General features: G+C 52.1%; 1 protein-coding gene across 10 annotated transcripts; it reads right to left on the bottom strand.

Annotated features, from left to right (window-relative positions):
- Positions 1-3,454: 3,454 nt before the first annotated feature.
- On the bottom strand, positions 3,455-14,014 carry ZSCAN31 (zinc finger and SCAN domain containing 31). 10 transcript variants are annotated; one of them, XM_087858002.1, is made up of 9 exons: positions 13,485-14,013; positions 12,474-12,599; positions 10,312-11,297; positions 9,874-10,031; positions 9,544-9,634; positions 7,601-8,132; positions 7,034-7,506; positions 5,915-6,065; positions 3,455-5,408 (listed from the first exon to the last, which is right to left on the bottom strand). In XM_087858002.1, the coding sequence occupies exons 7-9, from the start codon at positions 7,412-7,414 to the stop codon at positions 4,615-4,617; spliced, it is 1,326 nt and encodes a 441-aa protein (XP_087714128.1). In that variant the 5' UTR covers positions 7,415-7,506; positions 7,601-8,132; positions 9,544-9,634; positions 9,874-10,031; positions 10,312-11,297; positions 12,474-12,599; positions 13,485-14,013; the 3' UTR covers positions 3,455-4,614. The 10 variants fall into 10 exon arrangements, with proteins under 10 accessions (XP_087714128.1, XP_087714125.1, XP_087714124.1 ...); XM_087857999.1 differs by having other exon boundaries at positions 9,544-10,031; XM_087857998.1 differs by having other exon boundaries at positions 7,601-9,634.
- Positions 14,015-14,715: the final 701 nt, after the last annotated feature.

Here is a 14,715-nt window from a genome sequence, read left to right as displayed (position 1 = left end):
CGCCGTCCTCAGCCCGCCCCGACCGCCGCCGACCTTCCCCGACGCCGCAAGCCCTCCTGGGCGCCCCGCCGGCGGCCTGCTGCGGAGCCCCGCGCGTGCGGCCTCCCCCGCGCTCACCCGAGCGGGAGCGCTACCTTGCCAGGTGGGACGCGAACTTTGCACGCACTGAATAGGAAACAGGAGATGGGGCCTCCGTGAGCGCCCAATCGACCACAGCAGAGCCACGCCGAGCTGCGCACGCAGTTGTCAAGGCCAACGGGGATCACGCACGCCTTGCTCTTGTAGGGCGATTGTGGGGTCAGTCCACACATACAGCGGAAAGCTCTTTCGTCCCACCCCTTAGGGCCTTCGCCCAGCCTGATCCCTTTCCTGGGAGGCGCACCCCGTCCCCCCCCAACCCGTGATGGGCTCCCGGGGAAGCTCTAACATTTACCAAGGTCAGAATGACTCAGCAAAACCGTGAGCTCCATTTCTACCCCCAGCACTCTGTACATCCGCTTCCTTAGAGAAAAGAACCAAAAAGGAGCATTCTGAACACAAAGGCATCAACCCTCCTGGTTGCCTGAGTCGTGAGCCCTGCACATACTGGAAGAGGAACATAAGCTCGGCAACTTCCTGACATGTCCTTTGTTTAATGATTGCTAACTTTTTCTGTAAAAAACGAATACAGCCCTACGCGAAGTGCTCCCTCACCATAGCACTCCTTTATGCGGACTGTGTATTCCGGGCAGCAGAACTAACTTGGGCTAGAGTAAAAAAACTCTCTTCCCTTTTTAAAGAAATTCTAAAAGGGTGTCAACATTTCTGGGCACAGCCATAGGCTATCAGAGCCACCTGCCTGCGAACACCTGGAGGTCCTCTGGAAATGGGTGCTCGGGCCCAGCATAGGCCTCTTACGGCCCCCTCTGACGTCTCAGCCCCTCACAGGTGTACCTGGTGGAATCTCTGGCTATCCACACCCGACTTTGAGCTGCTGAGGGTTACTGGTAACGTTCTCTAGGTGGGAATAACCTCGAGGGGGTTATTTGTGGGTCGTTCATCTTAATTTGGTATTATACTAATTGATACTAATATAAGGCTTGAATAAAACTTTGTGGCTGGAAAAATGAGACTGAATCTCTCAGCTCTGAAGAGAAGGGACACTTGCTCCTTCCAGGCACATGGTGCTTTCAGGTGACTGAGAGCCTAGCGGAAGTGTCTGACGACACTCCTGGAGATGGGGAGCTCTCCCACAGGAACTTCCCACCTCATAAGGTGACTAATGACTGGCCTGTCCAGGGACGCACACGTAAGGACGGGCCATCCAGTGTGCTGCGCACCCTCGGCGGTCTTAGGCCTTGCTGGGAGAAACCAAGACACGGAAGAGACACTCACATGCAGCACCCCCTTGATGCATATCTAAAATCCTTAGATCTAACTCAAGCCGTAGTCTACAAATGAAACGGAAACTAAAAACGGGGAGCCATGTTTCAAAACCCCTGGAAAACCAACAAGTGCCCACAGAAAACTCCAGCAGGCTTCATGAACAATGCATACGAGTTTATACGTGCAAGTACTTCCAAACGGGAAAGTTTAAGGATAACCTGCCTCAGATGGCCCAAATGGGGTTCTTTTGTCATGTCTGGATGTTTCTTGTGCGCACCAGTGGAGAAAGCCAGCTGTACGACTACACAATCAGAAGCGAGGAAACCATCTGGTTGTCAGGAAAGCCCCCAACTTTTGGGAGGAACCAACACTCACAGAGACACTCTGGGCTTCATTTGGTTTTTCTGCTGTAGCTTTTGGTATCTTTGGACCAAACAGACAATGTTCTAATTGGAAAATGGAAAATAACTAATTAATAGATTTATAAATTATGCTATCCTATGATTAATTTTAATAAAAGGGGGATATTTGGAAATTGGGTCTTTAATGTTTTCTTCACACATATTAGTGAAACTGTTAGAGGTGGCACCGAGGCTCTAACGGGATGCCCAGAGGCCAGCAAGGAGGCGGCCATGTGAGGTGTGGGAAAGGTCAGTGGCCTGTCCTGGCCTCATCCACGAGAAGCCGGATCCCACAAGACAGGCCCCCGATGGCGGCGCCACGACAGGAAACCTCTGGTCAAATACGAAAAAGGCACAAAAGCCTGCTACCAAGAAATCCTCACCTCCAATAATGAATATCCCACCCCTCAGAACTGTTAATAAAAGGTAAAACCCGAACCCCAGGAACGTAGCTCCCTCTCAAGCCGGCCTGCTCTCGCGTCTCGAGCGTACTTGCTTTAAAGAACTTTCCTGTTTGTGCCACTCTTCTGCGGTGCTGCACGTCTGTCCCTGAACTCTTTCTCACAAGGAGACCGAGAGCCTTTGGCGACTTCTTTGGGATGGGCTGGGTTGAGACTCCAGGGCCCAGGGTCCCCAGTTCACCAGGCAACATTTGAACCAGATCACTGAAATGGAATCTGGAAAAAAAAATGAAACATTCCCAAATTCCCCTTCAGTCTTCTCCTGGCAGCAGGATTGCCCTTTCAGGCCTTTCTTCCCGTCTGCCCATCCCCACCCCCCCTGGGAGGCCGCTCCTCCCTTTGCTCTCCTTTACCCCTCTGGCCTCTCGTGGCTGTTCTCTGTGAGCGTTCCTTTGCTGCTGTGAGGAGCTGAGAAGGGAAGGGGCTGTGTGGTCATTGGGGTCAGAGCCCCGGAGGGACCGGGCTGAAGCTCAGTGTAGTTCGTGCTGGCACTGCAGGGAAGGACATAGCAGCCTCGTGTCCTGAATACCTGGACAGCACCAGGGAGGGCCGAGGGGGAGGGCCGTCCGTCCGCAGTGTGCTCAGAAGCAGGGGCAGCCCCTCTGCCCTCCCCCCCAGCTCCTGTGCAGAGGGAGGACGAGGAGCAGCTTCCTCTAGGCAGACACTGCTGGGTGAAGATCTGGAGGAATCTGCCTGCACCAGAGTGGGGACACCACCTTGTCTCTCAAACCCACCTGCCCACTGCACTCGTGGGCAGCTCACTCGTCTTCCCGCAGGGAGCACGGATCAGGGGTTCCATGCTGCTGTCCCTGGAGGCTGCGGGGGGGGGGGGGGAGCACGACCTGTCTGGCACCGCACACACAGCTGAAGGACCACATCTGTATTCAGGGCTGCAGGGGGCGCGGACGCTGAGCGCACTCTGGAACCAGCGACAGCAGCGCTGGGAGCTCGCGGAAAATGCAGATACCCGGCCTCCATTCTGACCTTTTGAATTAGACTCTGTATTTTAAGAAGATCCCAAGTGATTTGTAGATACTCTAAAATTTGATAAGCATTATTCCAGATAATCTGAATTTAGCTAATTGTTCTATTCACAAATCAAACAGTCAAGGAATTTTAAAGAGTCCTTTTTGCTATGGTCCCTAAAGTCTAAGGGAAACCAAATATACACACATGCACACACTTCTAACTTTTTATAAACTTCAAAGATAAAGGTCTAGCACAGTATGCTTCTAAGCTGAACTTTTATTTCCTTTCTTGGGAAGTTCAACTTTGGATTTTGACCTGGAGGAAAAGTATAATGAGAATATCAGCAGAGGCATTTCATACCCTATTTAGTTCCAACAACCCCGCCTACACGGATGGTATTATTTCTTTCATAAATCACAGTGCACGTTTACTGAAAGCTGCTGTGTTTCCAAGTTTGCATAAATTTAATCTCAAGCGCCCTGTGAGAAGGGCACAGTTAATCATCCCCTATTACAGATGGGGAGACGAAGCACAGGGTCGTTTGACTAAGTTACCCAACGTCGCACAGCTCACACACGGAGGGGCAGGATTTGAACCCAGACTGTCTGGTGCCAGAGCCCGTGTTTCACGCTGACAGTACACGGCCGGGGCGCGCTGGTCTCCGCAGCCCCTCCTCTTCACCGAGCCTCAAGGACGCTGTCTGCAAGGACCTCCGATGAACCTCCAGAGGGCGGCGGCGGGGGGATGATGCTGACAGAAAGGCCATGAATGAAAGCGTAATGTGCGCGTTTCCAAGCGTCCCCTTATTCTTTCTGACAAATGGAGGCCTTCCATACGGTAACGACCTGCACTTAGATACGGAGGCTCGCGGCTCTCTAAGCCGCCGGGACTGCAGCTTTCACACCACGGGTAAGGCGCGCTGTTGGGGCGCACGTCACTCCTTCCGATGAGAGCACCGAGGAGCTCATCCAGCACAGTCCTCGGGGAGACCCCGGCGAGGATCCCCTGTGCGAATGGCAAGGATTCTTACTCCCGACACTTCAGTGTGTTTAAAATGTTAACTTTCACAAGGGGGAAAAAAGCCTCACTTCTGACTATCCTTTGAATTTATTCAGTCTTTAAAGAGTCTACACAGAGACTAGTCTTGTAGAGTCGTTCGGTGGTCAGTATGACTCAAGAACAGCCCCTCCGTACCAATTTATTTCCAGGTAATTTCTGGTCCCCTTTTAGGAAAATCATCAGAAATGAAGCGAGGGACAGGGACGGAGGAGGCTGCCGGGCAAGCGCCCACACCCACAGTCACTTGCCCCGGAGACACAGCACCCCGTCTGCAGACAAGCTGCTCATTCCAGAGCAGAATACATTTGGTCAAAACAAAATACGCCGCCTGAAAATCTTACTTTCCAAGACGGCCCCACCTAGGGGCCGGGGGGCCCACGGAACGAGTCCAGCTTGGCAACGGTGTGGATCCTGAGATGCCTGACGAGGTTGCAGTGGTGGCCGAAGGCCCGCCCGCACCGCTCGCACGCGAACGGCCGCTCCCCGGTGTGGCTCCGCTGGTGCTTCCGGAGCAGCGTGCGCCTGCCGAAGCGCCGGCCGCACTGGCCGCACTGATAGGGCTTCTCGCCCGTGTGGGTGCGCAGGTGCTGGAAGAGCCCCGCGTTCTGGCTGAAGGCCTTGCCGCACTCGCGACAGCGGTAGCGCTTCTCCCCGGTGTGGATGCGCTGGTGCTGCACGAGGTAGGAGCTCAGGCGGAAGGCTTTCCCGCACTGCTCGCACTCGTACGGCTTCTCCCCCGTGTGGATCCTCCGGTGTCTGATGAGGCCATTGCTAGCGCTGAACGCCTTCCCACACTCCTTACACTGATAGGGCTTCTCCCCGGTGTGGCTCCGCTGGTGCTCAGTCAGGCCCGACCGCTGGCTGAAGGTCTTCCCACATTCTTCGCACTCGTAGGGCTTCTCCCCCGTGTGGGTTCTCCGGTGCTGGATGAGGACTGAGCTCTGAGTAAAGCCCTTCCCACACTCACTGCATCTGTGCCGTCTCTCCCCAGAGGCCTGTCCCCTCTGCCTTCCCACTCTGCTCTCCTGCGCACAAAGTTCTCTGTACTTACAGTCCAGAGCACCTCTGTGGAGTCTATTTCCAAAATGTTCCATTTCCTTCAAGACTTCTTGCTTCGATGCCAACTCCTGGCTTTCGGGGACACTTTCACCACCTGGGAGAACACACGCACCACACATTCATCTCTTTCTCCCTTTATGAAAGAGCTCAACCACAGCAGGGGCACAGGAAGCCCGGAAACGCACACACACACGCCCAGAATGCAACACCAGAGGTGAGAAGCACAGAAGGGCTAAATAAGGACACTGGGACCAGAGCGGGGTCGGCAGCACTGCTGATATGGCTGGAGGGTCACCCGGACAGGGCGAGGCTCCCGAAAGCATGTGTGCGAGCAGGTGCTGTTCCACCCGTTTCACCTGTGTTAACTTATTAATGTCCACAGGACTCCATGACTGAGGGACTGTGACTCTCTCCATCCCAGGGGCGCGGAGACTGAAGGTGCAAGCAGGGAGGCTACCTGACCTGGCTGATGTCACAGAGCTACTAAGCAGTGGTGTTTTAAGTTCCAACCCAGGCCATCTGACCCCAGAGTCCACGGCCTAAACTATTACCTTCTGCAAAGACACCAGAGATCCCAAATGGACCCATCCAAGTCCTTACCTTGTTCTCCAAATCTGTGGGGACCCAAAGATTCACCTTTGAGCTGTGTCACCATGGACTGAAGCTGGGTGGCTATCGAGTCCTGCTTGGCCTTCAAATGCAGTGCATCCTCTGAGCACGCTTCAGAATGGCCGTGTTCATGATCTGGGGCCTGAAAGCAAGTAGGGATATTTGGGTTCATGAGAGGGGATCCAGGAGCCCAGGCTCATACTCAATGAAAGACATCACACGGAACCACAGGAAACATTCTGTAGAGGAAAGGCACAGGGAGAGGCCCCGAGTGTGATCCCACACCCACGAGCCGATGGGGGATAACAAGGTAGTCTGGTGTGCGGGCACTGCTTTAAAGTATTGTCCTAAGTTCCTGGATGCTCCTTCCTTGAAAAGGTGGAGCCTAATTCCCCCTCCTGGAGAGGGAGCTGTACTTAGTGACTCATTTCTACAGAACAGGATGTGTGGCAGAAGTAACAGTACACGACCTCAGAGACCAAGTCCTGCAAAGCCCTCTCTCTGTCTCTCTCGGGGAAGCTGGCTGACTCGAGGACACTCCGTGAGCCCTAGGCGGAAATCCACACGGCAGAGAACGAAACCTCCTGCCATCAGCCGGTAAAGAACTGAGGGCCCCTCCCAGCAACCATGGACGGGAGTCATCCTGGAGGTGGATCCCCCAGCCCCAGCCAAGCCTTCAGGTGCTCACAGGGAGTGTGGTCCCCGCTGCCCGGGGCTCAGACAGGCAATCCTGAGGAGCTCTGCAACCCCAGCACTACACCTCAGCTCACTGTGTCTGGGTTCTGGGCAATGGGGCCTGACTCACTGTACGGCCCTGTTGCTCTGTGCCTCAGTTTCCCTCTCCACCTCAAGAGAGTGGATTAAGTCACCCCACCATTACAGGACTGGTAAAAAGAGAATCCAAGTTAAAAAAAAAATCTTCACTGCAACCTCATGAGAGATGCTCCCAACTTGCTTCCTAAATCCTGACTGTTTGGGTTTTTCCAGCCATTAAGGCTTGGGGGCAGATTGTTACACAGCAACTGAGAACTGGCTGCAGCCCGCCTGAGTCAGCAAACTTCACGCTTCGTGTAGAACTCAGCGTCTGGGAGCCCATCTTCCTCCTCTCACCTGGTTCTCAGGCTCACTAAGCTCCCTCTGCAGATCTTCAACCACAGCCACCGCCTGCTCGCCGCTCTCCGGCTGCTGCTCCCGCACCCAGGCCTGCAGCTCCTCGGGCAGGATGGTCAGGAACTGCTCCAGCACCAGCAGCTCCACGATCTGCTCCTTGCTGTGCATGTCAGGCCGCAGCCAGCGTCGGCACAGCTCCCGGAGCCGGCTCAGCGCCTCGCGGGGTCCAGGAGTCTCTTGGTAACAAAAATGCCTAAAAAGTTGGCGGGAGGCCTCCTGGCTAGAAAAGCTGTTCTCTAGAAGGTAGGTTTCCTGGTCCCAGATCGCGTCTTCCTCCACCTTCACAATCTTAAGTTCCTCCTGTTCCTCCGCTGAAGTCATTCTGGGGTTAATTTAGAAGGATCCCTCCAGCCTGGGGTGAAGAGGAACCACACTCAAGATTTCCTGAAAAATTCTTCTTTCAGAGGACACACCTGATGATGAAACGTCATGTGTTAATGGAAACTAAGAAGTAGTGGGGGAAAGGACGGAAACAACGAATATCATGCTATCATCCACGTGCAGCACCTGGAAAAGCACATGGCAGAATATCCCGGTTGCCCCGATTCTTCCGTCTTTCCTGTAGCCACGTACTTGTAGTGCCTTCCCCCCACTGTGAGTCGGTGCTCAAGCACGTGACCAGGTTTGGCCAGGGCGACACCAGCAACTGTCACACAAGCAAAGGCTTGGGAAGTACTTGTGCGACGCAGTAGCTGGCTTGCCCTTGCCCTCCACAACTGCAAGGAGGACGATCTGCTTCCTGATGAAAGAGGCACGTGGGACAGGACCCGTCACCCCAGCAGGGCGGATGGATCGTCCCGGCTCAGCTCACCCCCAGACACGTGAGTGAGCCTGGATGAGGTCTGCAGAACTGCCTGGCAGACCCACAGGTCACTGCAGATGCACAAGGCAGCCCTGCCCAGGTCAGCTGAACCCGCAGATTCGTGTGCTAAAGAAACGTTGATTGCTGCCGGCCACCAAAGTTTTATGGCTGTTTGTTACACCACGTTACTATGGCAACGAAGAAATGATGCACGGGAGGTGACCACTGGGGAGGGAACTAGGTAAGTGCAGAAAATAGAAAGGGAAATTTACCTTCACAGAATACTCTTTATTTTTTCTCATTTTTGTATCACTTGAAATACTTATTGCAAGAAAACAAAGAAACAGTAGTGATGGAAAAGCCTGGTAGACAGTCAATATACAGTAGCATCAGGTAAAGAACAGGACACGCAAAACTAGCGATAAAATCAAACAATGCGTGCTATCATAGCGGATTCGACCAGATATCCAGAGAGCAAAGAGGAGAAAAAATAATTCGGACTGGGTACGGAGCAGTGAAAGACTGTGGCTTAGGAGCACGTGCGTCTGAATTAGGCCTGCAAGAACAAACGGGCATTTTTCAGGCAGGGACAGGGCACTGGGATGGGACTCAACATGACGGGCCACACGAACAACAGGACCTCAGCTATTTACGGTCACACTGTGCAGCGGTCCTGGTGGCCGAACGGCAGGCTACAGGGTGTGGGTAGAAGTGTGTGGCAAGAGGTCAGGTGGGGAAAGATGCACTGTACTAGAAAACAGCCTTGAACACTAAGCTAAGCTGTTTAGACTTTACTATATGGAAAGTGAGGGGCATCGAGGCTTTGATTTCACTGTCCCAGCACTAGATCTGTATTTTAAAGAAATACTGAGTACAGTTCGGGAAGGAAATGGTCGGAATATGTTGCAGGATTGTGGCACTTACGTTGGGAGGCTGAATGGTCGCTACACTGGTCACGTGCTTTCATGGTAGAATTTGAGTTTTATATATGACTTCAGCCCTGTGTTAATAAATTATTAATGTCTGAGAGAATTTAGAAGTTTTTCAGTTATGCTTTATTGTGGGGAAAATGTATTTATTCCATTCATGCAAATGCTGTATGTCCCCCAGATGCCTGGCACAGCGCGGGGCGCCTCGGCCACAGCAGTGAAAGGCAGCAGACCTGGTCCCTGCCTTCCTGGCGTTCACAGTGGGAGAGACAGACGTTAGTGCAAAGTTCACAGAAAATTAGGTTACGGTGTGGAGAACACGGAGATTAACCAAGACTGTGGAGCTTGCTCTCTGCCAATGTCCGAGGCCAACAACTGCACTGTTTTCACTCCTTACTGCAGCACCTGGTGTCTCGGTTTTCGAGTCTTCAGTCCAGGAAGCCCGTAAGTCTGAGAATTCCTAACTACGGAACTGCACTGGATTTCGTTATTATTAAAAGTGTGGCTTCCCAGGGGGTTAGATTTATAGGCACAAACTGTTCTGCGATTGCGGGGTTGCCCCCTAATGCTACTGAGAAACCAGGGAGCGCCACAGGCAGGTGCCTCACAGACCCACCGCCACGGGGGCAGGGGAGGGGGCGGCCTGCTGCTCCCCCCCCCCAGTTGCTGGGTTTAGGACTGACCTCCTGGCCTCGTGCCACTGTGAACCCTGTCTTTACCCTTAATGCCCAGCATGGTGCTGGCCCACTGCAAGTGCTTCATGGATGTGCCCGGGTCAGCAGCTGAATTCCTCCTTTTCATTTCCTCAAACTGTGGCAAGGGAAGGGAAGGGAAGAAGTACGGTCAAACAGCCTCTTTCCATTCTCCCCACACCACTCCTGCTCCCAGGATCTGTATGTGTTACCCTGTGTTCCCAACCAGTCCTCCTGTCTCCAACCACGTCCCAACCCGCTACAGATCCCAAACACCTCCTCCGACAAAACACCTAGAGGATTCACAGGTCTAGATTTGCTACGAAATTATGGACCAATCTTCAACGTTTTATCTACCTGATTTATTCAATTATGTGCAATTTGGCATCCTCTGATGAACCAAACAGAATGAGTTCTTTAAAATCGTCTTCAGAGAAACAGTGCTGCGTAGCGAGAACGTTCAAATAATGTGGCCTCTCGAAAGTGGGAATGACCAAAGGACCCCTCTCAGAAGGCTGCTGGGATAATTATATAATGTAACGCATATATAAAGCTCAGCACAGTACCTGGCCCACGGCAACTGCTAAATAAATACTAATTACCTGGTATTCTTAGCAAAGCAGTATTAATGAGCTAAATATCCTCTTTTATAGAGGAAATAGGGCAAACAAAATAAAACATTGAATTCATAGGCCAATATCCAGTAGATAGTTGAAAATCCTGGAAGAAATATTCGAGAAAGGTCAGGACAGACTATGACCTGCGGTGACCTTCCAAATGTGTGCTGAAGCCTACCTCTAGATCCCGCGAGGGGCAGAACTCTGAACATCCCAATGGCGGCTCAAAAGCAATGAATCGAAGACTGGATTCAGACTTCCAGAGTGACACGGCACAGCCAGTTACGCTTAATTACCAATTGGCTCCAAACATTAGGAGACGATACATAAAAAGAAATAAAGAAAAGGACATGGCCAGCCACAAATACAAGGTAAACATTTCAGTGGACCAGAAACAGACACACGAAGTAGCAAGTGCAGGGGGCTGTGGGCGAACAGTCTCCAAGCAGCGGGGACAGCCTAGTACTCAACCCTCGGGAGACAGGACTCCAGGTGGCGGCGGTGTGTTTCGGAGGACAGGCATCCGGGCTCCCTTTCCGATGCCAGGGGCCTCAGGGGAATTCCACACTCAGGAGGCCAGTCCGGGCAGCACTCCAAAACAAAGCCACAAGCCAATCAAACCAGCACAAAACCCTGCTTCCAAGAATCCCTGTCCCAAGTAATGAACAGTCCACCCCCTTACTGACAACTGTCCATAAAAGAAACAAAACCCCAGCAGGCAGCAGCGCATTGGCGCTCTCACATCTCGAGAATGTATCATTACTGTGCTGTGTCTGTCCTTGAATTCTTTCTGTGACGAGACCAAGACCCTTTGGCAACATCTCTGGGACGGGCTAGGTCAAAGCCTCGGGGCCTGGGATCTCCCAAGTTCACCCAGCTACATAATTAAGGTTACTAATTAGCTGACCTTAGGATAGGGCGATCGATCTCTGGGTGGGGCTAAACTACCTGCACGATCCCTGTAACAGTAGCGTATTCCCTGGCGGGTGGCAGAAGAGCACGTCAGATTTGAAGCAGGAGGAGGACCTGACGTACGTTTGCTGGCTTGTCAATGGAGAGGGAGCCTCCGGTGAAGAAATGCAGGCAACCTCTAGAAGTGGAGGCCAGGCTCTTGCTGGCAGCCAGCAGGGTGAGGGGGACCTCAGTTCTACAGGAACTTCAATCCTACAACCACAAGAAACTGAATTCTGACAACAATTTAAGACTCTTGTGTGTTTTAAATATACTGCATAGATTTGGTGCCGTTCATATGACACACTCTAAGTTTCCCTATTTGATTTCTTCTGATATCCTGGTTCCTTACTGTGTCCTACACAAATACTGTTGCCATTTATTCACTCATTTTACTCAATATGTGTTCCCTGAGCACCTATGACATGCCAGGCCACTTTGCAAGGCACTAGAGATAACAACTGTGAAAAAGACAGAACCCCTCTCTGTTTTGCTGGAGCTTACATTCCAATAGGAAAGACAAACTGAAAGTAACATTAACAACAAAAGTGGGTAAGGAGGCAGGCAAATGAAGTAAGGACTAGGTGACAGAAGTACTGTGATGAAAACCAACCAGACCCTGAGCTATCAGATAAATGGAGGACCTATGAAGAGAGAGTGGTGGGAGGTGAGGTAAACATCTCGGTGGAGCCCTTAAGAGCGACAAGGAGTGAGCCATGCAACGAGTAGAAGTGGGGACGGGAAGAGCCCTTGACTCTGTTCAAAAGCCCTGAGGTAGGGTATGATGTGGTCAAATAAATGAAAGGAGTCCGGAGTGGATCCAGCCAAGTGAGAGAAGAGCAGCAAAAACTTAGGCTGGCAAGACAAGCCAGATCACGCAGGGCACAGGAGCGTGGATTTTATTATAAGAGCAAAAGTCATGGAAGGCTTTTAAGAAGGGACGTGAAAAGACTGGATTTATGTGTTAAGCAGCTCTGCTCCTGGACGGTGAATGAGCTTAGGGAATGAAGGTGGAGGCAGAAGTGGAAGCCGAAAAGCCTAGAGTTAAAGAGCTGAATGAGGGGGGTGGAGGCTACTGCACTGGATCCAGAAAGACTTCCACTTACGTATAATGTTCCTGTACTCTTCAAGTGAATTTAACTTTGAAAAACACTACTGAAAAGCATAACAGCTTAATCTTTGTAAAAAAGTGCTTCAGTCTTTGGACAGACGTTTCTGGAGCTGTGCTCCGAGCTGGGTATACACAGGCGTTTGTAGCTCACGGAGGTGGGCAGGAAAGAATTACAATTTGGTGAAATAAAAGCCATAATCTTGGAAGCGTGCTAGGTATACTCCTGAAGGAAGTAGGAGTGCTCATCCTAAATGCAATACTCGGTTTCTGTGCATTACCTGTAACCCACAGAAGAATTAACTTCACAGATGCTCAGTGCCTATTAGGCGTCAGCCAGCAGACATATGATAAAAGGTGATAGAACTGCAGAATTTGATAATGTGTCCTCTTGTTCCTTAACTGAACTAAAATCATGGAGAAAAAAGCATAAAAGAGCATTTTTCTCATTAGCTTCAGTATTAGCAGCAAGAGAAACAACACAAACCGTCAACCACTTGTGTTGTAAAATACACCCCAAAGCATAACCAATTATAATGACAAACGAATGGAGGGACCATTTAACCACCACGAGGACACAGGCAAATCCAGAAACGACGGTCCTCTCCCGGAGGACAGGCAAGTCTTCCCCGCAACAAGGCAATGCACGGGGAAGACACACGGGACAGGCAGGACTGTTGTAAATTTTCAAAGACAACTACATGCACTGAATGGTCTTTAACTGGATCCTAGTTGGTCCAAATCAGTGCAAAAGGCGTCTGTAAGACAACTAAGGGAACAGGAACGAGGGGTTAGGCGGTTTTACGGAATGCTCCCACATTTAGTTGAGTGTCTTAATAGTACTGCCGTCATGATTCGCGTCCGTAAAATGCCAATTTTTGAAGATACACACTCGGAACTATTTAGGAATGACAGCCCTGATGCTTGCTATTTCCTCTGAAATACTTAGAGAAAAGAACGCATGCAATAAATGCTTCATAACGCTAACACCGGCTAAACAAAGGTGGTGCGTATAGGGGAGTCCGGCTTTCCATGGGGCGCAGGACCCCAGCCGGGCGCCCCCCACCACACACGGGAGCAGGACCCCAGCCGGGCGCCCCCACCCCCACACGGGAGCAGGACCCCAGCCGGGCGCCCCCCACCCTCCGGCGCCGCCACGAAGCCCCGCCCCCGGGGGAGTCTCTCCCACTCCGCCCGGGCTGCAGAAGCGTCCGGCGGCCAGGCCAGCGCCCACGGCTCCTCCCCGCCGACCCCAAGTCGCGGACCTCCAATCTTCCCGGCCCAAAACTCACCTTCGGTCCAGGGAAGCTCCGGAGCCGCGGCGGGCAGCAGCAGCCCGAACCGACCAGCCAGGACGGCCGGAAGTGCATCAGCCGCCTGAGCCCAGGCGCCTTCCAGGAGCTTTCCTGTCCTCTCTAGGACCCCGGAGGTCGCTGCGTCTCGGTGGCCACCTCGCCGCCCAGCTCCGGCTCCCTCGGGGTCAGGCGGCCTCGGAAAGGCCGCGGTCCCTGCAGTTCCACTGCTCGCCCTTGGTGTGGGCAGCACCAGAGGAGACGACGGTGGTGGGGCTGAGAATACAGGGGTTTGCTGCGACTGTCTTCTGGATTCTCGGAGTCGAGGAAGAGACGCGGGCAGGTGAACAAGTAACGACATAAAGCCGTTGTGGACGTGAAATGTCGACTGGGCTGTAGTTACCGCCGTGTACTTAGAACAGAGGTACCTGTGCTAAGTCGAACTGGTGGCCGAGAACGCCGAGGAGATCTGGCGGGGAGCATCGGAGGAGGACCAAGGGGAGGAGCTCGAGAGCATCGGAGGAGGACCAAGGGGAGGAGCGCGGGGAGCATCGGAGGAGGACCAAGGGGAGGAGCTTGAGAGCATCGGAGGAGGGCCGGGGGAGGATGGGGGAGGAGCCCCACCTGGGGCTCAGTCTCACAGTCCTGAGATCACGACCTGAGCTGAAATCAAGAGTCAGACGCTTAACCGACTGAGCCACCCAGGCGTCCCTGATCAAAAACATTTTAAATTATTGATATTTGGGTAAACCTTTGTCAAGTTTCTTTCAGGGGCGCCTGGGTGGCTCAGATGGTTGGGCCTCTGTCTCCAGCTAGGATTGTGATCTTGGGGTCCTGGAATGGAGCCCCACATCCGGCTCCTTGCTTAGCAGGAAGCCTGCTTCTCCTTCTGCCTCTTCCCCTGCTTGTGTGCTCCCTCTCTCCAATGAATAAATCAATGAATGAAAGAAAGAAATATTCTTTCGGAAAGTTTCTTTCAGTTATAGGCTAAAAGATTTTAAGACATTCCAAGTTTTTGGATGAGGACAATTCTGACAATCTCTTATATTTGTGATACTTACTAATTGGCTAGTTTTGATGCCCTCATGGTCATATGTTTTCTTCGTCAATGTCAGTATTTACGTCACATATGCAAGAAATTTAAATCACTTTTCATTGTGTTTACTGATTCACTCCTCTTCATTAATTAGATTATCAAACAATTCAAGAGCCTGCTAATTAGTTTATTCAA

This window comes from Ursus americanus, chromosome 32 (genome assembly GCF_024610735.1).
Source record: "Ursus americanus isolate L20-20 chromosome 32, mUrsAme1.1.p, whole genome shotgun sequence".
Classification (NCBI taxonomy): Eukaryota; Metazoa; Chordata; class Mammalia; order Carnivora; family Ursidae; genus Ursus; species Ursus americanus.
Note: the sequence above shows the minus strand (reverse complement) of the source record. Positions and strands in the feature narration are given on the sequence as shown.

Coding starts and splice junctions, on each gene's coding strand:
- ZSCAN31 (XM_045800640.2), bottom strand. CDS start 7,414: ATGACTTCAGCGGAGGAACAGGAGGAACTTAAGATTGTGAAGGTGGAG. Junction 6,066..7,033: donor TTAGTGAGCCTGAGAACCAG/GTGAGAGGAGGA, acceptor ACTTGCTTTCAG/GCCCCAGATCATGAACACGG. Junction 5,409..5,914: donor CCACAGATTTGGAGAACAAG/GTAAGGACTTGG, acceptor GTGTTCTCCCAG/GTGGTGAAAGTGTCCCCGAA.